The sequence below is a fragment of the Danio rerio genome, chromosome 5 (assembly GCF_052040795.2).
Source record: "Danio rerio strain M-AB ecotype USA chromosome 5, GRCz13ab, whole genome shotgun sequence".
Lineage (NCBI taxonomy): Eukaryota > Metazoa > Chordata > Actinopteri > Cypriniformes > Danionidae > Danio > Danio rerio.
Window position 1 is genome coordinate 19692065 of NC_141025.1, and position 22974 is coordinate 19715038.

The 22974-nt window shown below is 35.5% G+C and overlaps 1 protein-coding gene across 5 annotated transcripts in view; it reads right to left on the reverse strand.

Moving 5' to 3' along the window:
- Positions 1-721: 721 nt before the first annotated feature.
- Positions 722-22974, reverse strand: part of aacs (acetoacetyl-CoA synthetase) — a 79143-nt gene continuing 56890 nt past the window's right edge. The window contains exons 12-20 of one of the 5 annotated variants that reach the window (XR_015490006.1): positions 21877-21999; positions 11887-12000; positions 9466-9591; positions 8906-8975; positions 8722-8780; positions 6223-6425; positions 5619-6116; positions 2127-5371; positions 722-1924 (exon numbers count right to left, since the gene is read on the reverse strand). Coding sequence is in view for 1 of the 5 variants with exons in the window: in NM_201009.2 (NP_957303.2) it covers positions 5979-6116; positions 6223-6425; positions 8722-8780; positions 8906-8975; positions 9466-9591; positions 11887-12000; positions 21877-21999 (833 nt within the window). In the remaining 4 variants the exon portion in view is untranslated. 5 annotated transcript variants of the gene reach the window in all.

Here is a 22974-nt window from a genome sequence, read left to right on the forward strand (position 1 = left end):
TTTTCAGACCATTCTCTGTAAAGCCTAGAGATGATTGTGCATGAAAATCCCAGTAGATCAGCAGTTTCTGAAATAGTCAGAGCAGCCAGTCTGGCACCAGCAACCATTCTACGTTCAAAGTCACTTAAATCACCTTTCTTCCCCATTCTGATGCTCGGTTTGAACTGCAGCAGATCGTCTTAACCATGTCTACATTCCTAAATGCATTGAGTTGCTGTCATGTAATTAGCTGATTCGACATTTGCGCTAACGAGCAGTTTGACAGGTGTACCTATTAAAGTGGCCAGTTAGTGTATATATCTCAAATCAATATCAAATAAAAACATTTTTATATTAACAATACTAAAAATACTTGTATACACAATAAATAATAAACACTTGAATATTATTTAACATTAATAATGATGCTTTTAGTAATTACGTTTTTAGTATGTGTATAGATTTTTAATTTAAACAATATGTCAGTTCCCGTGAAATAACTAGAGTGAAAAATAAATAAATAATAGACAAACAACAACAACTTAATCAACTATGTTTGATTTTAGGACCTTTTTCTGCAATTATCAAATTCTATAAGTTCAAAATGTGCAATTATTGATTGATTACACTGTTACCAATGACCAAGTAATTATTTGACATCAGATATTATGTCATATCATACAAGCATAAAAATAACCAAGTAAATTCATACAATATGAAGAAAATCACATCATGCCACACATTATGAATTCTCAGCTGTTTAATTGGGACTACAATAAGCATCTTTATACATGAAATACATGTATGCGATTATCGGACAACTTAAGATGTCCACTCATATACACTATACAGGCATAATATATTCCAGACAAATATATTCTTGACCATATTAGTAATCATTCTTCACATTCAGCGATGTACAATAATATTATTTCAAAGCAGGAATAGTACATTAGTCACCGAGAAGAGAGCACCTGTCATTGACTAGTAATACACCAAATACATTTAATGTAATACAATTTTAAGGTCCTAAACAAAAACGATTTCCATGTATCAAAAAGAAAACAACAACACTGTAACAAAATGGAATAGTCCTCCATGGAATGTTCATGAAATTGCCGAGAGTGCTGAAAAATTAAATAAACATTGGGGGACAAAAAATGTTTGCGACAAATACAGTGAAATCCACAGTGAGCATCAATGAATATAGATTCGCCATAGCTTTCCCATGTCCGTCGAGTCCTGTCAGCAAAACTGAGCAGATATGGGGCATATGGTGGCACAAGGGTGGGCATGAGGTGAAACAGACCAGTCTCTGCTTGTCTGAAGCGGAAATAAGGACTGATTTAATTCAAGCGATCCAAACAACTGCTTGCCATCTGCACCACTACACCAAACCATCTCATTCTAAGAGGAGAACAAGCCGTTTTAAAGGGCCAGTACAGAATTTCAGTTTTGTGAATATGGCTAGGGTCACACTAGATTCTTATAATGTATAAAAATCTGTTAATAAACAGTTTCTATATTTAGTGAGGAGCTTTCTGTTCATTTATGCTGTTAAATTGTATTAGGACCTAACAATTTGTGTAAAAAATGCTGGCTTCCACAACATTTTTTCATGTAGTTCCAGCTCAAATTGATTAATTTAACTTAATAGTTTTTACAAATTTAAGCGGATTGAACATAAAAAATCTTAAGAATTGTATATATTTTTTTAAAACTTATTTAAAATAAACAGTTTCAACAAGCAGCAAAATATTTTTTTTTTGATTGCAGAAAAATAGTTTTATTCATGTAAAACAATGTATGAGGAATAATTTATTGAAATAATTATGCAAAATAACAGGCAAAAGTACTGATAGGTGAATAATCTCCCAGCAAACTATTTTGCATTTAACAGACGTCTAATAGACATCTAAACGTTGACAGCTTGGCTAAAACAAGGCTAAAATGTTGAGTGTAGAAGTGAACATCTAATTGACATCTAAGAATAGCCCAAAACTAGACTAGTCGTCAAACAGATTAGACAGACTTTATATGTGTAGTTATTCATTTCTGTTTATTTGAAAGTTTTGGCCTATTCTTAGACATCTACACGATTTTTCGCTGACAGCCCAAATTTAGCCTTGTTTTAGTCTTTTAAAAACAAAAAATGCTTGCTGGGCTGTTTTGTACATTAATTAACATGATCATCCCAGAAAGTATATTATTTCAAACTATTAAAAATGTCATTTTGTTTTGTTTTTTCAACTTAAAATGTTGTTTAAACAGAAAAAACCTGAATCACACAATACAGAAAACTGCAAATGAACACTGTCAGTCTGTAGTACATAGTTTGTTTTAATATAAGCAGAGTCCTCACTGAGGTCAAATTAATTTACTCAAAGCTTTAAATATTTCCAAACATGCGACAAACCCAAATTACATTATACCAGAAGCAAACAGACCCATGTTCAAAAGGAGACGAAATCACCCCAAAAATAAAAGACAATGTGCAGCTCCCAAAAAATATGACCCATAAAAACATGAAATGTACTTCAATACTAGCCTGTAAAGCTTCTCAGTTGTAAACAACTGCTGAAATAACATTACTAGCACAGAATTATTTTAAAATGATTAAAACGCAGCACTTTTTCTGGCTTGGTTGTGAGCGGTTGCAGCATATCCTTTCTCAATGTCACCAAAAACAATATTTTCTGGATGGCGGCCTGCTGAAGTCGGTTACTGTGAAATGTGTTGATAAATGTTTCTGTGATATGCTGCAAAGCAAGTATAATGCATCATCAGTACACGTCAAACAGCTTGAATCTGATACAACATAAATCAGTTTTTGCTATTTTTCCTTGCAGTTTTAGATTATTTTATGGACTCATTCAGTCACAGGGTTAAAAAAAAAAAGAATCCTAAATCTAACTTTAATTTACAGAGGGAAAAAGGACAAAACTGAGAGAAATAAACCCACAATTTAGTTTTTTCCTCAGAATTGTGAGCTAATAAGCTTAAACATTTTAATTTATGGTCTTTTTTAATTGTGAGTCTATTCTGATGTCTTTTTTTGCTTTGAGTTTTTCTATCACAATGTTAATTTTAAGTGCTAATCTTGAAATTCAGAAAACACAAACAGCAATTTTGCGAAATAAAAGCACAACTGTTAGATTTGAACTTGCATTTAAAGAGTTTAGAACTCAAATTTGTGAGATATAAACTCAGTTCTGAGGACAAACAGAGATGCTGTGTCCCAATTTGCATACTATGCATCCTAAATAGTTTTCTAAAATAGAATTAGTATATCCCAAACCATAGTATGTTGAAAAGAGAATGCCAAAGGTACCGGGATTGTTTACTATTTCGGATAAAAATTCGAAGAGTAGAATGGTCTATACTCTAACCTCTAATATTGCCCAAAATACATTGCGCGTTGAACGTGAAATTTTAGAACTACAAATTAGGGTGAAAAGTGTAAACAAACTACAAACATGGTGTTCAACCATCAAGTAGAAAGGCTTCGGTGAAGTTGTTTGAATGACTATAAATAAATATCTAGCCAACTGAAACATATTTAAACCACATTTTCCGTGTGATATTTCATCTGTAACAACAATGTGAACTTATATCAAGATATGTTTGGATATTAACATCTGAATGCATAATTACCCAAAGATTTTTCTGCATGAAACCCTTGCAAATGGCAGATTAACCTGTTGTTGCTTCTCTAATGTAGGTAATTAAATATGAAAGAAATGTGGATGATCTGTTGAGATGATTGACAGGGCTCATAACCAAGCAACATAGCGATCTGTTAATGAGGAAGTAGTATATCCCAAAGCTTGCATAATCTTCTGTTACACACTCAAAAGTAGGTACTTTTCCTATACAAAACAAATTTAATACTTTTAGGGCTGTAGTGCAAGTATGTGAATTGGGACGCACCATCAGTTTCAGATGCAACTGAAACTGCAAGAATCCATGGGATAAAATAAAAACAACTTCCAGATTAGATCCTATACATCTGAACTTTGCACATTTCTTCCCTTTAATCCTAATGCGAAAATATAAATTATGTATATAATCTGGTGATCTAATGTAATAATACACGCTTATCTGAATATAATGTCATTGGAACCATCTTACGGATTCTGGTAGCAAAATATAAACACTACTTTTTCGTATGCGTGCAGCATCCTGATGAAAAATGCATTGGGGTAAAATGTAATAGAGGAATCCCATACAGGCAATGCCTACAGCGACAGTCTCTGAACGTGTAGATGAGACACATGTAGAATTAGATTGCAAGCCGACGTGTTTGGGGACGGCAGAGATAAAGCTATACACCAAAGAATGGCTCAAAGAATGAAGATGAGCTTCGGCTGTTGATCAAAACTTTTCACAAGCTTATATAAGGCGTACCGAAAGAACCAAGTAGTGTCATTGTAAAAGGAGGGAGGGTATAGTGTAGCACGCAACATGCAGCTGCACACAATATATACAGTATGTATGTAAAAATATACAAGAATCTACAAGAATTTTTGGCCTATATGAGATTCAATCCAGTGCTGGACAGTGTGATATACTCTAGAAATTCAGCAGATGTGACGAAACACTATTTACTGATAAGATAGCTTCCAAAAAATACACTTCTGGTCATGTTTCTAAACTGGAATTGGAAAAAAGTCGCATTGACTTTATTATGGCAACATTTCGTACCAACTGGGGAAATGCGGTTTTCGTAAAATGGCTGGTTTGTCCCAAGAAGTCAGTATTTCTACTGAAGAAATGGCTACCACAAGTGAAAAAACACCATATTTCAGTAACATATCAGACTGATGAACTCATAAATTTGGTCATTTTTAAGCATTGAACGAATCATGGACAAATTTGCCAACACCTTCATTAAGGTTAAGATGACAATGTATCCAAACATGAAAGATAAACTATGGGACTGACATTGGAGATAAGAGTTAGTTCACTCAACAATTCATTAATAATTATTCACCCTTATGTTGTTTCAATACCCTGAGACCATTCATCTTCAGAACACAAATATAGACCGAAACATTCCATGTGAATTCAGTGGTTTAACTGTGATCATACGAAGCTTCAAGAACACAGTTGTGCAGCAAAAAAACTGTAAAAACAGCCATGTTCACCAATCTCTTTTGTTCTACTTTAGGCAAGGGTATGCGTTTACCACATAAGAGTCAGTTGCACAACACACAAATGGCAGATTTCCTAGAGTAAACATGCAAATCATGACGTCAACAAGTCATTTTTTAGTTTTTTTTTGGGTGCACGAAAATGTTCTTGCAGCTTCGTGTCACAGTTGAATCATTGACGTTAGATGGAAGGTTTTGATAATGTTTTGGTCTGTATTTCTGTCTAAATAGCAGTGTTTCTCAACCACATTTCTGGGGGACCACCAGCACTGCATGTTTTGGATGTCTCCTTTGTCTGTCAAACCTATTTCAGGCTTTTCAGTCTCTGCTAATGAGCTGATGATCTGAATCAGGTGTGTTTGGTTAAGGAGACCTGGAAAATGTGCAGAGCTAGTGGTCCTCTAGGAACATGGTTGAGAAACACTGCTATAGAGTGTCTGAGAGCTCTTGGATTTCATCTATAATTTCTTCTGAAGGTGAACAAACATCTCAAGTGATTGAAACAACATGACATTGAGTAATTAATAACCAAACTTTCATTTTGGGGTGAACTAACCCTTTAGGAAATCAGATTTGGGAATTTCTTGTGATGTACATCTCTGGGGAATAACACAATAACAGAAAGCAGATAAAACGTCCCTTTGAAATCCCGACTGCAATCTCCTAAAATGCCATTCTCAACTTTCTACCCAAGAGGAACACTTCTGGGAAGGTGTTGCGTGTTCAAACTCCATTGGCTCCAGTGGAGTTTGCGTAAGTGCCACAATGTGCAGAAAAAGCTTCAATGTTTAATTCCCTCCAAATGGTCCAATAGACGTTCCTTTGAACGGAATCTGCATGAGTACCTCAGAAGTTCTGGAGTTCAGGTAGGTTCTTGTAAAGGTCCAAAGAGTCTGGGTTTGAGAAGGCCCCTCGCTGAGTGACTTCCTTACCTGCAATCACCTGCTTTACTGCAACTTCCACCTTCTTTCCGCTGATAGTGTACTGCGGGCAAAGCAAATTTAAAGTCAGTCAGGTGGAAAAGTGCAGAAAATGGAGGCAGAGAAAGGACAAGCAAAAAAAAAAAAAAAAGATGTGCAGCCGTGCTCACCGGGATGTCTTTGGTCTCCAGTATCAAGGCTGGTACGTGTCGTGCAGAGAGAGCTACTCTAATAGCACCGCGGATCTTTCCTACTAGCTCCTGGCTAAAGCTCTTATTGGGTCCCATTTTCAAAAACAGAATCACCCTCTCTTCTCCGTCACTGTTGTACTGAGGGACACAAAGGCTGTCGGACACTTCGTCAAAGGCTTCAACTGGCGAGAGAGAGAGAGCATAACAGGGGTCTTAACAAAATGTCTTGCTACTGTATAATGTTAGCACATATACACTCAAAGAAATTTCGCTTGCAGCTTGTTCAAACTACTTACTGAAAATGATATCAAACAACACAGTTTGCTGCTAGAAGGGATACAGCTCGACTTGAAGTTAATGAGGATTATTTGTATTATTAAATTACCCATGTTATAAGCATCTAACCCTACAACAACACCAAACGCAACCTTCATGTTAACGTAAAAATATTGATTATTGTTTTATGGTGTCAGAAAAAGTACACTATATTGATGTAAATATCTACTATATTGATGTAAACAGCAGATGTTTCAGATCATTAGCTCATTAGCAGAGACTGAAAGACCTGCAAGGGGTGTGAGAGAGAAAGGAGACGTCCAAATCATGCAGTGCTGCTGGTCCTCCAGGAATGTGGCTGAGAAACACTGAACTAAAGTTTACAGTTTTAAGGGGACAATTTAATTGTTTTATGCTCGATACACTAAAATCTATAAAAAACTAAAGAGTTAACTTAATTTATTTATGTTGTCTTGACACAAATAGATTTCTGAAGTAATTCCATACGTTATAACTGATGTTCAATACATGGAATACATTTAAATTGGATGTATATTAACTTAAAACTAACAATATACAGCTTAAAACTGAATGGTTGAGAAATATTAGCAAACTAAACTGTTTTTGTGTAAAAACTGCATTTTATATTTTGAAATTATTTATTTTTGGGATTTGCCAAACATTTAACAATATTACTGAATATAATTAAATATTCGTCTTAAGCACACGTTAAATCAGTGTTTCTCAACCATCTTCCTGGAGAACCCCCAGCTCTGAACATTTTTCAAGGCTGCGCCCAAAATCGTCTATTACTCAGTAAGTACTGCATTTGAATTGAAAAGCATTGCTTGACCATTAGAAAAGTACATTCTATACAATATGAATATCAGTAATATGAACAGTATTCAAATGTATTACATCCGCCATTTTGTCATGAGCACGTGACCTAGCTGCATCAGTTGCATCCCTTCACTCCCATTCATGAATTCCATAGCCGGGCATCATAGGATATCGTAGCATGCATCGGATGCGCACTTCAGAATCTCGCCAGAAGTAGTAGGTCATCCGGATACTTCTCACATATTGATTTTCGAATTCTATGAATTTGGACATAATACTCGGCTTGTATACTGTTTTTAGCGTACTATATAGTATGGTAGTATGCGATTTCGAACGCAGCCCATGTATCCTTAACCAAACACACCTGATTGAGATCATCGGCTCATTAGCAGAGACTGAACGACCTGTAATGGGAAATTCTCTACTTATGCTAAAAAGTCAATAATGGTCCAACATTCCTGCCCATTATCACCAGTAAAGCCTGGAAAACTAGGGCATCAGTATATTGTAAACCAATAGGTTCAAATTTTCCTTTCCAGTTATCAAAGAAATAATCTGTTCCTTTATTAAAGTTTTATTCAACTATAATTTAATTGTAGTTTAATGTAAACTACAATTTAAACTATTAAATTGTTTTGAATTCAAAATATAAAATATACTTCAGTGTAAAACCGAAGACTGATGGAAAAACATATGTGTTATTGTGTACCTGTGTCTCCACTTTCGCCATGGCCTCTTTTAGCTTTAACAAAGTTAAAGTCAACCAAACTAGCGCACACGTCGAGTATAAACCAGGCTTAAGCCAGTGGTTCCCAAAGTAAGGGTGGTGAGATAATGAACGGGGGTCACTTAGTGATTCCCAAAAATCTAATTCATTTTATGAAACTATTAGAATTATCATATTTATATTTACAATAACAGTTATAAAACAACACATTTTTTTTCCATTAAATTGCGACCCCCAGGATCTCATTACGTTAGATTAAATGCAGCAGATTGATTTCATGGCACCAGGGTAAATAATAAATAAAATTAAATACAGTAAATAAAACTAAATACAGGCCACGACTGAACATGGAGGATGATGTCTAGATGGCTTTCTCTAAAATTAAACAAAGAATAGATTGGGCCTGTTGGTGCGTTTGCGCTGTTTTGCATTTGTATATTTATAACCACCTCAGAAAATATTGGGGATCGCGAGTCACTGGCATTGTTATTTAGAGGGTCACAGGCTGAAAAGTTTGGGAACCCCTTGCCCAAGTAATTCTTTGTATATAATGTGGTATTTGAATGTTAACATTTTATAAAGTAAGCATCTTAAATCCAAACGTAGTCTAAAAATGGTGAAAAATCATTTCTTACCTATATTATAAATTTCAGAGCTCCCAAACCGAACACCATTAGGATTCAAGGTTCCATCACTGCAATCACAGACAAACAAAAACTCATCCCTTACTCTCATCATAGATTAACACAGCAACATTAGAAGCGTCTGAGGAAAAACTAGAGATTATCAAAATCTGCAACACAACAAAGCGAGTCTTACCTTCTCCCCAGCATGACGACTCCTCCTGTTTTTGGGTTGATTTTACAGTAATCACCGTGGGCCCAGACTCCTGGATGAGGAGGTAAACACACAAACAAATGCACTGAGAAGAATGAACAAACAACAACAGAAAGAAATAGAGAGTGTGTTTCCAAGCAGAGCCGTTTGACCGCTAGCAGGCCTGAGAACGCTAATGAGGCCCAACTGTCCCGATTGGCCTTTTCCTACTTCTCCAAACTGACAGCAAAAAGGCTTCAAGGAGATTTTTTTCTCATGCTAACAAAAGCTGGCAGGTTCTTGTTTTTCCCCCTTTTGCCCTCAAAAATCATTTAATCAATACTGCAGGAAAGCTGCAGCCTCTTCTGAACAAACCGATGTGGCACGTTTGTTTTCCAAATCAAACGGACGGCTCGTTTGTTTTCTGAATCAGAGAGAAAACGCATTTCCACTTTGCAACTTAAAAGCTTTGATGGAACGTAAGTGCGTCTGTGAGCTTCTGTAGGCAATGAAACGCTTCTGGAATGATGCCGACAATACGGTCGTTTCAGGTGAAGGGTTACCTGGGAAGGTGGAAAAGTAGGCTTTGTGGTATTTGCTGCCGTTTTCGTCATTCCAGAAATGAGTGGGCTGGCACGGGATGGGCTTCAAACACACCAGCTCACCGCTTTCACCCCACACAGGCTTACCTGAAACACACACCAAACACAACAGGGTTATTGAAGCAGTACGAAGGCGAAAACCACAAATAAATCACATATGCCTCACCTTAAGGGGCTTACTGAGCTTATAAAAGTGAAATTTTTCTGTTAATTGTGTATTGTTTATTTATTATTTATTTAAATCCACATTAGCATAATCAATGAAGTGGATATTCTACCTCGAGTCGAACAAATAAAAAGAGAAATTTACATACCAAATCCAAACCAAAAGAAAAATTTATATTACATTAAAACAATAGAAACCAATGCTAAAACTAATGAAGAAAGACAAATTGACACTAAACCTTAACAATAGACCCCATAACAAAACCAAAATTGAAGTTAACTTTACATTAAACCACAATGCAATAAAACACATAACAGGAAATTCTTTTAAAACAAAGGCATCAATTTACTAAATACTGTGCCATTAAACATTTCTTTGACATTTTTTAAACCTTATTTTACTTTTGTGGTGATGGCAGCTTAAAGAGGGCAAATCTTGATGTTTCTGTGGGTCTCGTCTATTAAACATGATTCTTATTTTGTATTTTCTATTGGATTCAGGTCAGGTGATTGGCTGGGCCATTCTACAGCTTGATGTTTTTTCTCTGAAAGCATTTAAGAGTTTCCTTGGCTGTCTTTTGGATCATTGTCTTGCTAAAATGTCCACTCTGGTTTCATCTTCATCATCATGATAATGTAGATGTTTGACTAAAGCAGCTAATATTCATTTACAATGACGAAGGGCAGAGGGTTGTAGAAGAACTACTAAGAGATTACAGTTGCAGACTGGGCTTTCACTGCCTTTCTCCACCTCCCTTTCTTCATGTGTTCAATACTTTTTCCCCGTGTCATTTCATTCTATTACACATAACTTGACTTTGTAAATTAATTAATATTGTTTTCTTTGAATATATTGATTTCTTTGGTTGTTACAGACATCCGGGGAACATTTCAAGTCAACAGCAGCTTTAGAAATAGGCTTTATGAGAAAAATGGTGACGTTTTGAATACTCCTTTCCCCCACTGTATAATGTCCAATGCCAATTCATTCCCTGTTTAATTACTCTGTACATCACAGTTTGTGTCTTTACAATACTTTTTAAAGAGTGTCCTTTTTATGCATGCCTATTGTTACAATTAATAATAGTACTGCTATACAAGAGTTGACTATGCAGTACATGTGGAACCTTAACAAAACATATTTCTTATAAAACAAAAATTTTCCAATGTAATAACGTATTTCTTATGCATCTAGACATTTGTTCAAATGATTGGTGTAAGTCTCTTAAATATACAGGAGCTGCATTTGTTATTAAAATATATAAAATTATAAATTTTAAACAGTTTTATAATATTTTATTTTATAATATAACACAATTTATTCCCAGAGTTGAAAATATAAATTTCAGCAGTTATAACTTCAGTCTTTATTCAATTAAAAATTGATACTATATATATATTCTACATTTCTTTCTATTCATGTGAAACAATTGCCTATTTTTATATACATGGTAACGACAATAAAAGTCTATTCTATACATCAGTAGCTATGTTTCCATCTAAAAATGCAAATTAAAAACTGGAATATCCTATAAAAGACGTGCAAATAAAGCAGCGTTTCCATCCAATGAGTCAAAGAGAACAAAATCGTCACTTCCTGATTAACTGGTGCCAAATATCTAGAGTAAAAACAGAATTTGCTGCGGTAGGAGAAGCTGCGTCAATCTTTTCTTTATTTAATAAATGACTTTCACCTCTGAAGACACACAATGAACATGTGATGATGTTTGAAGACTATAGAAGAAAAATATAATATATGAAGAATAATATAATAACACTAATCCTGAAATGGTTCAGGTGTTTTGGAATGACCAAAACAACATTTCAGATGTTTTACAATGTGCTCAGCCTGCTGGTTTATCTATTCGCACACATTTTTATCATCACATGATCTCTTATAAACAAAATCACATGTTTTTAATGCCCATACTGGAATTTGTTCAGTAAAAGTGTTTCCATCGTAGTTTACGTGCATCTTTTCTTATCGAATAAAAAGTTTATCCTACTCAGATATGCATGCCTTTTTTATGCATATATTTAAAAATGTATGCGCATCTTGGTGTTTCCTTCAACCGATTTTTTTATGACCTTATGCAAAATGTGCATAAAAATAGGTGGATGGAAACGTAGCTAATGACTCTAATATGCAATTTACATTAAAAAGATCTCCGTGTCTTGGCCTGTAAAAATCACAGATAAATAAAAGCAATATCTCACCTTCACAGCTCCAGGACTCGACGGCCATGCCCAGATTTCGGGCCTGAATTTCTCCTCTGTAAACAGGCACCGTCATGTTCTGACCCATGAAGCATGAAATGATGTCTGTGCCACCTGAGGAAACATCCAATTTGTAAATATGCAGTTTTTAAAGGTAGTCAGCTTGTTTAAGGGAAGAATATCTCAGCGGTTTTAGGAGTAAAATTCAAAGACAGAGACAGATCTTTCATGTTTTACAATATAAAAAAGACATTTCAGGCAGAAAAATATCTCAAGAGCATAAAAACTTCAGATATTTCGATAAATATCTGGAGAAAGGGGGGTGATGGGATGTTTTTATTAATGCAAACTGTGCATAATTTGCCAGTAGCTTTGTGGTTTATTCATCTTTCCTATTGTTCGCAGACCTTCCATATAGATTTGTTTTCAGACCCCATAAAAGCAAAAGGAACAAGCTGAACATCAAACTGAAGTCTTCCTTCAGGTATAAAATAGGCCCACACAATACCTATGCAGATATTTATATATAAAACCCCTTAAATAGTAGCCAGAAAACTAAAGCAAGAAGCATCAAGTATGGGGGAGAAACTTAAAATAGTGCCAGTGCAAAAATAAAACAACATTTCTATTCATCCAATGGCAAGCTTCTTTTTTTAACATGTTGTTTTGGTATGGCGGAATGACTCGAGATGAAGTGTAGTGGTAGTGCTATGCATTGTTTTCTTATAAATCCATAGCCTATATTAATCGGTTCTTGTTTAATACTATAAAGCTGATCTGTAATGTTTAATTTATATGCTAAATCTAATTACATAGCCCGACACCAATTATTTTGCTTATGTTATGTTTCTCACAACCCCCAAGACATTGTTGATACAGATATTACATAGAGATCTCTGGTAATAACAAAAATTCAAGTTTCACTGCTTCAACAACTACCTTGGTAATGAGAAATATTCCATAAACTTTCATTCACAAAACTATTTTATTGATAAAATCACAGAGCTGCTGTGTGAGCAAGTTTGTACTCCCATTTATATGTAGCATGTGCGGCAACACTTCCCATTGACTTTGAATGAGTGACGTCAACTGAAATGTATAGGTTTAATGGGTTGCCGAACTGAATTGTAAATGGGTCGGCGCCACTTCAGCTGCCTTGCTCGCAGAAGTTGGGAATTTCTCAACTTTTCAAGTGCCAACGGAAGTATCAGCAAATCAGATTTTTTTATGCAAATACCCCAGCTCAGACAGAAATCGTTTGAGGACTAATTTCATTAGCTGATGCTGCTATGATGATCATGTCAGCCCCAACTTCAGACTCCATTCCCTCCATAAATCGTTGATGCCGAAGCCCTATGTAAGAGTACACATGACCAAAAGGTAATATTGAGGGCAAACTTGAAAAATTATTTCTCATGTCTAGCGTTTTGTTTAATATATTTGTATGGTTATTTTGCATTTGCTTGCTATAAAAAAAATAATACATGTTCATTTTGTTTGATCTATTTATGTTTTTCTCTCTCTAATTGCTAGTAGCTCTAAAAAAGTGAAATGAAACAAATCTGTAATGATGTCAAGACTTGTCTGGAATCACCTCAGCTGTTCGTGGAAAATTTTTGTCAACCAATCAGATATGATTTAGAAGATTAAAGGTGCAAATTCCTACTATCAAACTCCTGTTATTCTAATATAAAGGAGCATTTAATTTTTGTCCCTAGAGGGTGGAATCATGAGAGTTGTTGTCTTTATTACATTATATGGGAATCCTGCAAAAATCTTGCTCATGGATGAGAAGTATTGTTTTTTCCATTCATATATTTCATCATTGAAGATTTCCTAAACATTTTGTAAAAATCTCATCAGGTCTCATTATCGTAAATCAAATCTCGTGTCTTGTTTTGTCTCGGGGAGTATGCATCTCATCGCACGCCTAATGAGAAATATTTAAAATTTATTATCATGGCAGTATGAAGCAGAGTAAGGTGAAAGCTGTCAAAGCAAAGCAAGAACGCTGAAGTGATTGCTGATAAGAGATGGGGAGGGAGGTATTTACTATGCCACATTTGACCGATTACGTTTTTTTTTCTGGTTGTGGTCATTTAGGGAAGAAGCAGCACTGATTTATCAAACTGAATACATTTTAGGGTTCCGTTATAATGCTGAACTGCGCAGTCTAATAAAACGCACAACATGTCAAAGCATCGTTGGTGTTTTGCTGCTTTATATAAAACTATAAATCAAGGGTGAATGATGTCATTACAGTGCTTCCCACAGGTTTGAAATATACTTGCGGTTGTAGCTGGATTGAAACACACCTTTCATCCGGGTGTCGAAATGAATTGTTTCTTTAGTGCACCGCGATGCAGACACAAACAATTTGGTAACGGTTCAATAATTATCATAACCAGTTATTACGTACTGACGTCATTTTACACATACAGTTTGTGTTATAGCGGTAGCTCACTATGGCAAAGGAGGAAGCCGTGAGTAGTTAAAATACTCTAACTACTTAAAAAGCAGATAACGGTGCACAGTTCACTGCTTGTAAGTTTGCTGGACGGTTTTTCACTGAGAGGGAAGTACATCAGATCACAGCTAGGAAAAAATAAAAGCTGAAACTCTCTTTCTCTCACTTTCTGTGGCCCCTATGACCTGCTGAGAACGTGTTTTCTCCACCGCGTTGCTGTCTATAATGGATCAGCTTAAAAAGCAAGCGATATAATGTTCATGTTTGTTCATTTGCTATAAATGCTTATGTTGTTCTGTGCATGTTTTTATGTTTTGATTGATAGATACAAAAAGAGTGTTTTCTTTGAGCAGGTAAAATTAAAGGTACAGTACATACACTCTACTGGTTGTATTCAAGGATAAAATTGTATATAATATTGTATAAATATAAATGATTAATTTTAATACAAGAATTATTGTGTTTCCACGTTAAATATCAAATTGTTCATGGAAAGTATCGCCAATGCTGCATGATGCACCGAGACATCAAATTTAACCGAATTGATGGCATGATAATCATAACTGAACCGTGAGACCATTGTAGGTTCAGACCTCTATCAATTACATGCAACAAACAAAAAATAATGTGATTAACTATATATTTTATTTATTATGACACTGTTATACACCTTTTTCTTTTCAGTAGGTTAAAGTTTTAAAAAAGGCTGTTGAATTAAAGAAATCCACCATTTCTCTTTTATGCTATTTAGAAGCCATGTGCACCCACTGACAGGGAAAGGCTGCTCGCTCTCTCTCTCTAAAGTTGCTTAATTGAAATGACAATACAGTATTGCCAAAGCATTTTAGATATGTATAAAGCATGTAATGTATCAACATTAAATTAATAAAATATACAGCAAATGAGAAATATATAACAGAAAAGGGAATAAAAATAGACATTATAGCTAAAAATTATGATAATAACTAGAATAAAAAGTGTGGATTATTTAAATAAGACAAATTAGTTGAGTAGCCATTTCTAATGGTGTACAAATATTTTGCAGCCAGTATATTTTTATTCTCTCGGAGTACATGATGAAGTTTATCTGCGTTGTTTATTAAATGATTAATCATTTAATGCTTCTCTCGCGGCTGTGCACATGCAGTCAGCTGCAAAAAGGTAATGCAAAAACGCATACAAATAATGGCAACTTTAGAAAGCGAAAGTAAAATCTAAATAGCTGACATTTTAGAAGATTTAAAAACTACGGTCGGACACATTTAGGTGCAAAAGGAGCGTCTCTGTGGGTCTGCAGAACATGTGAGTGTGTCTGTGTGAGTGTTGGCGATTCTCGCACACACAAAACTACGCATAGGCTGTATTAAGATTCTGACGGTATGATAACCTTGGATAAAAACTTCACAGTATCACTGTGTTGTGATTAGTTCTCCGATTTGTACTTTTTAAATGTCTGGGTAAAAAACAACATTTTTCCCCTGCTGAACACAATACATACACACAAGATTTTTTATTTTGAGAAACATTTAAAATATTTTGGACCAGTAGCTTTTGATGTAAAGGTTTATTTTCTCCTGGAGATACTGTTGCCCTAAAAAAAAAAACTAAATAAAATAATTGTGAAAAACTTGTTTAAAAAAAATTACCTTAGAAACAGTATAACAAAAAACGTTTGTGGTTTTAAAACCTTGACTTTTCCAAAACGCGGTAAACCTTTGAAACCGGTTATTGTCCCATGCCTAAAAAGAACCAGCAGTAGGAAATGTGCAGAGCGAGAGATTATTTTCCACTGGTCTATCGATCGCGAATGTTTGGCATTCTTGAACGAATAAGCAAAAAGTGTAAAAGGATGATAATAATAGTATTATTCATGAGTCACCACCAAATATACTTAGGCGGTCGTTAACATACCTGGACAGCCCGATCAAGTAAAGTGTATGTGTGGGAAGCACTGCATTAGCATATCGACAAAGGACGCGGTCTGTGTCATTAGTTAAAATTGCTCATTTCTGAGGATTTGAACAAAAAATTTGGCATAATGCAAGTACATAAAGACAGCAAAGACTGTCCTAGTGTTTTTTTAAATTATTATTTTAATGAAAATATTTGTGTATATTTTGACTTTAACTGCTGTCATTTTGTGTTGTGTTTAATTTGTTATTGTTAGGAAACATGTTGTTTAATTAAAATTAATTTTGTTGTGCATAAATAAATGTATCCATTAAACAAGGTTTTTCCATCATATTTTACCCTCTTACTTGTGTAGAATAAGTTGAAGCCTAGATTTAACGAGTAACCCAATGTAAAGACATACATATGTGTGCAGCTCAGACGCTCAGTCACCATAATGCCAGCACAGAGAAACACAGAGAGACAGAAAATTTATACTGCAAGCCAAAAGAAAAAGCCAGACAATCAATATTTCAAAATAATGAGGTTTTGTGCAGGAAAAACAGGGAGGGGAGGTGCCGGATGGCAGCGGGTGTAAATAAAAATAGGCCTCGGTAATTGACAAATGTAATAACTGTAAAATCAGATTATAAAAGAGACGGAGAATAGGAGAGGAATAAATAAGACAGAGGGAAAGGTTGCTGGGATGATAGATATATGTGTTCTTATGTGTGCATGTGACAGATGGCAGGCGATATTGGGGGGTCTATTGGATTCAGGTGATTCTGGGTGGCTGAAAGTGTTAAAAGTTTCCTGCCAGATGCCCCTCTGCGCTCAGGAGCCCGACTGGCACAGTAACAGGAGCGGCGGGAAACAAGCCCTGGCACATATGCTCTGCTTGACATTGGGGTCAAGGTCAAATCTGCTTCGGGTTGGCAGAGGTCACAAACCGGAGGGGGAGGCGGACGCAGCATCGATACGAGATACAGCAGATTTCAGAAGGCCAGTAGGCTATCTGAGCTCAGAATTGTGTATCTGTGCTGCTGGTTTTTTTTTTCAGTGGACAATTTCAGGTTGTCTGACATTTCAAAAACCTCTGGAGTCAAGAAATGTCAGTCAAAACCTTTTTCTGTAAAGTTATGAGGCTCGTGTGCTCTGTAAACGTGTCAGAATTCAGTCAGATTGCTGTCTTGTTATCAAATGTGAGCCAAATGGCAAATCAAAAGGTCTCCCTGGCAGACATATGCAAAAACGTCTTCCGAATGCACCGCAATATCAGTCACTCATTTAGGACCATTACACTTAATACAGCTTTATGTTTTAATTCTGTTCGTCTAAACAAAATTATTGGTTGATTAAACTTTTATAATCCATTATACCCACCAAAATATCTGAGATACAGCTATTTCTACTACTGTAAAAACATTCTAGCAATTAACAAAGTATTAGATTTAGTCGTTTTGCTTTTGTCCTAAGCGACTTACAATTGAGACTACGACTTTTAGCTCAATAAATGGCTAATTTGTTGTTTATTAATAGTTATTAAGGTAGTTTAGGTACTGGGAACACTCAAAAAGTATTTTGCTTGCTTAACTTTGTAAAAATGACTGCATTAGCTTAATGAGTTCGTGTTGGGACAACATGAAGGAATTGTGTGTAACCCTGCATTTCATAGAGTATATAAAGCCAGGGCTTAACATTAATCTTTTTGATCACCAGCCACTGTGGCTAGTAGATTTCCAACATAACTAGCCACAACTTTGTTGATGGGAAAATGTATTTTAGTTGCATACATTTGACTTTGACATGCTAATATTTCATAATATTTCATGCCTCCTCATTTATTTCACATTTTTGTGTGTCATGTATGAGCTTTCTCTATGTGCATGAGCAAATGGGCCGTGGTTTAAAAGTATTGCATTGCTAATAGTTTTTATTTTACATGATGTTTCAGGGCTCACCAATATGTTTTTTAGATTTACCAAATTTACCTATAAGCACACCAAAAATATATAAATAATTATTTCTTAGAGTCAAAACAAGCAAAATATTGCTCTATACAAGCACTTTTTATTCAACAAAATCTCTTAAAAAAACAATTGACATTTAAAAAGTAGGTTTCATATCATCTGTTAACTGCACATAAATGAGGCACATAATCTCCTATTAACGCAATGCTACTGTAAAAACAATAATTAAACCATATTAACAAAAATAACTGTAAGCAAAGCCAAGCAGGGGATAATTAAAGAATGATCAAACACTCGCGGTTAATGTTAGGCTCATTAATAATCTGTTCAAAGAATGTTAAAAACGAAAGCAACTGCAGCCGCTCGCAAAAGCATATATATATTTTTTTAATTTGGAGCTCTTGAAAGCAGCAGGACTGTGGGTGCAATCATCGCTTTTTGTCCAGTCTATTTCAAAGAGAATTAATCGCACCAGTTGCGTTTCAAGGAACGGTTGCTTTGCGCCATCGTGCAAGGAAACAGGAGCGTGCACACTTTTTAAAGTTGCATTACATCACCTGTGCGCGAGTGATCATCCTCTCATTCGATATTTACCTGCCTTCTTTTGCCTCTGTGAACACACTAATTTTGTGCTGCTTCTCAATTCTAAGATCACATTTGCATGCATATTGGGCCATCTTTATTGTCGAGCCCTGCTTTTAAGAAAACTACAATTTGAAAATGATTTTCAACCAGCCAAAGTGGCTATTGTGGGGAGCTATCTTACCCGCCACAGCTGAAATCTACCCGCATTTGACAGGTTGGTGGGTGTTAATGTCAAGCCCTCTATAGAGCTAATATTACAACAAAACTATCTGAATTTGAATTGTGTAATTGGAAGTGTTTTTTGATCCAACTGAAACTTAAACGCAATTTTAAAAAGTTTTGAATTTTAAACATTGGAAATTTAAGACAACAGATTTTTAAAGGTAGATTATTTGAGACATGTCTTTTGAAACAACATTTTTTGGTTCAGAATTTCTAGACTGCAGATATTCATTTTATAAAAATACAGTTTAATTTTTTAAGATGAAGAAATTCAGAACATCAATTTAATATCTGAAAACCAAAATGCAGAAATTTAGATTGCAAAAATCAGGTTGTGCAGAAAGATATGCAGATTGTAAAATTATTAATTACTAATAAATAGTCAATATATTAATAATAGCCAAGTTATAAGCCACTAGTTAATACGTTGAACTGGCCACTATACTAAAATGTTCCTGAATATTCCGTATAGTAAAACAATGGCTGTTTCTCAATATGCGTGAGAAACAGTGTTTTCGTGTAACGTCATCATCAACCGCCAAAGTCCAGTTCCAATGCTCAAGACAATAAGAACAGAGAACACATAAAAGTTCCCGTATGCGTTCTTGATATCAAAGATGCAGGTGACACAATGGCTCAGTGGTTAGCACTGTCACCCCACAGCAAGAAGGTCACTAGTTCGAGTCCCAGCTTGGTTAGTTGTCATTTCTGTGTGGAGTTTACATGTTCTCCCCATGCTCGCGTGGGTTTCTTCCGAGTGCTTCGGTTTTCCCCACAGTCCAAGGGCAGGTGAGAAGCCTTTATTATTTATTATTATATTTATTATTAAAGTTCAGAAATATAACTTATTTGTGTTAGGAGTTCTCCTGAATGAAGACAATAAATCAGTTCTATTTGTTATGTGCAAAGTATATTTGTAAGGTTTTTGTGCAAGTTATATATACTGAAAAGGAGGTTGTATGAATGCTGTAATGTTTAGCATCTCATTTCTTACAGGACGTTTTTCTGTGTTCTTGCGGTCTCCCGAGATCTTTCTTTAGAGGTGACCTAGCAAGACCGGTCTCCACAAAAACGCAAGCCCATTATCTGTGTTCTTAGAATTGAGGAACAGCCAATGTCACTGCTGCAACTTTCTTTTCTATATTACCTTATACAGAAACAGGCACTGCACAGAAGAAGTTAAATAACAAAACAGGTCTGAGAGGTTCAATCTGACTAACATGACTGTAGCAGGCTGCCGCTGACCTGCCATGAGAGCAAAGCTCATCTGGTGAAACCGCAGGGAGAAACTGGGCACAGGTGGTGTGTGAGAGAGACATGCTGCGAGACCCCAGTCACAAACACACACACATGCACACAAAATCAGCAGTCCACCACAGCTGTTAACGCTGATGCTAATTTGTTTCCGCAGGGCCCTGCAGGCACGGGATCACACTTTCACATACACACACACACAAACCGTACTATCAAGAGGAGCTGAAGCACTGATGATTGTTGGAAAAGTGAAAAGTGTGTTGACCAGGATATAAGGACTAGGTATGATGACTAGGATAGGATATGATAGGGAACCAAAATGATAGACAGACAGGACAGATAAGACAGATAGATTGGATGGATGGATGGATGGATGGATGGATAAAAGAAAAAGGAAAGAAGAGCAAAATATAGAAAAGTAAGAAAGAAGATGGATGGATGAGACAATGAAAGAAAGAAAGAAAGAAAGAAAGAAAGAAAGAAAGAAAGAAAGAAAGAAAGAAAGAAAGAAAGAAAGAAAGAAAGAAAGAAAGAAAGAAAGAAAGAAAGAAAGAAAGAAAGAAAGAAAGAAAAAGAAAGAAAATAAATTTATGTAGATAGACAGACAGACGGACAGACAGATAGATAGAAGACAATAAAAGGAATGAAAGAAAGAAAACAATAAAGTTAGAATTATTAATAAATAATTAATAAAGTTAGAAGTCAAAAACATAGAAGGCACAAGAAAAGGAAAGAAAGAAAGAAAGAAAGAAAGAAAGAAAGAAAGAAAGAAAGAAAGAAAGAAAGAAAGATGAAATGTAGTTAAACAAGGAAGGAAGGAAGGAAGGAAGGAAGGAAAAAAGGAAGGAAGGAAGGAAGGAAGGAAGGAAGGAAGGAAGGAAGGAAGGAAAAAGGAACTGAGGAATATGAAATTTGGATCAACAAAAGGACAGAGGGGAAGAAAAGAGTATAAAAATTAAAGAGAAATGAAGACAGAAAAGTGAAGAGGATGCAGAAAAGGGAAGAAGGTGGAGAAGAAAAAGGAAGGAAAGACAGTGAAAATTTAAGGAAAATAGGTGAAGGGCAAAGAGTCTGATAATGAATAAACAGAGCTGAAAGAGATAAGGGGAAATGCAGAAAGTAGGAAGGGAAGAATGAAGGAAACAGGAAAAGGAGAAGGAAAAATAAAGAAATATGGTAAAAATAAGGAAAGAAAGGTGGCATTGAAGAGTGGCAGAAGGAAGGAAGAGCTAAAGAAGAGGGAAAAGGACAGGAAATGCTGAAACTAGAAAGAAAGGAAAATTAGCAAACAAATGGAACGCATGGAGTCAGGAGAGTAACTGAAAAACAGAGAGAAAAACCCGTAGAAAGAAACAACGAAAGAGGAAAAATTAAAAAGGAATGTAGGAAGAAAAAGATGCAGGTAAAGCATAAAAGTAAAAAAATATGAAGAGAAGAAGGAATGTTGGTTAATAACTGAGGAAAGAAAACAAGTTGTGTAATAAAATGCAGGAAGGACAAAAAAATAAATAAATAAAAAGCAGACAACGGAAAGAAAGAAAAAAACTAAAGCAGCAAATGAAAGAAGGAAAAAGAAATGGAAAGAGATAAAGGAGAACACACCTGATATAGATCCCAGGAGCATGTTGTTCTTAATACAGCTGTACACATATTCATAGCTCTGGGGCTTCAGTGGAGATCCTGTAGACAGGAGTGTGTGGAGGGTCTGCAGGCTGTGTGTGCTTGCTGTAAACAGAAAAGAATTACACAATCTATTAATTAAAAAAAACTGCTTAAGACTCACGATGTAAAAAAACACTGCATTTAATGGAAAAAAAAAACTTGTACAACATAAAAAAAACAACAACAATAATGGCCACATACTGTACATTCAAATCAGCTTGAGATGCCCACATATTCATTCAGTAATCAACAGCAGTGACAGTATCAGTCTTCAATAAAAATTCAAGCATGTTTGGATTTGTTGTAAATTCAGTCTTGAATAATAAAGCTAAGCTCCGCTTGGTTTGTATTCTGGAGGCAGATGGGTTGGTTCACAGTGATCAGAATTATGAAGCGCATTAAACTGTGCTGAAAAATGTATGCAGGCGACATGCCAGGCCACCCGCCTGGGGTCCCGTGTAGAGAGGGTCTCTCGCCCTGGTTATCAGAGTCACTGCCACACCCCACAGGCTAACAGGTGTCACTCCAAAATGTCAAGCAGCCAAAGGGAACAGCGGAGGGCCAGGAAGCACATCTCTGACCCCCAACACACACACGCACGCACAACAGTGATGATGAACTGAATGTTTAGTAGGGAATACAGTAAATGTAATGGTTTTGTTATTTGAGATTTAACTGGACTGTGAAAATAAATATATTTCTTCCTTATTTTAATATACATTTTATATAAAAAAAATTAATGTTACATACATTTAAAGGAGACCTATAGCACCCATTTTTACAAGATGTAAAATAAGTCTCTTATATCCCTAGAGTGAGAAATTTCAGCACCCTTTTTGGTGACTGTAACTTTAAATTCAAATGAGATTATGCTCTTTTTAAAAGAGGACAGAGCTACAAATGCCTGTGTGTCAGCATAGTGGCAGATTTAACCCTCTGGGGTCTGAAATGATTTTGGGGCCCTAAGATGTTTTGACATGCCCTGACATTTGTGTGTATTTCAGCTACTTATTACATAATATTGGTCAACATGTATTT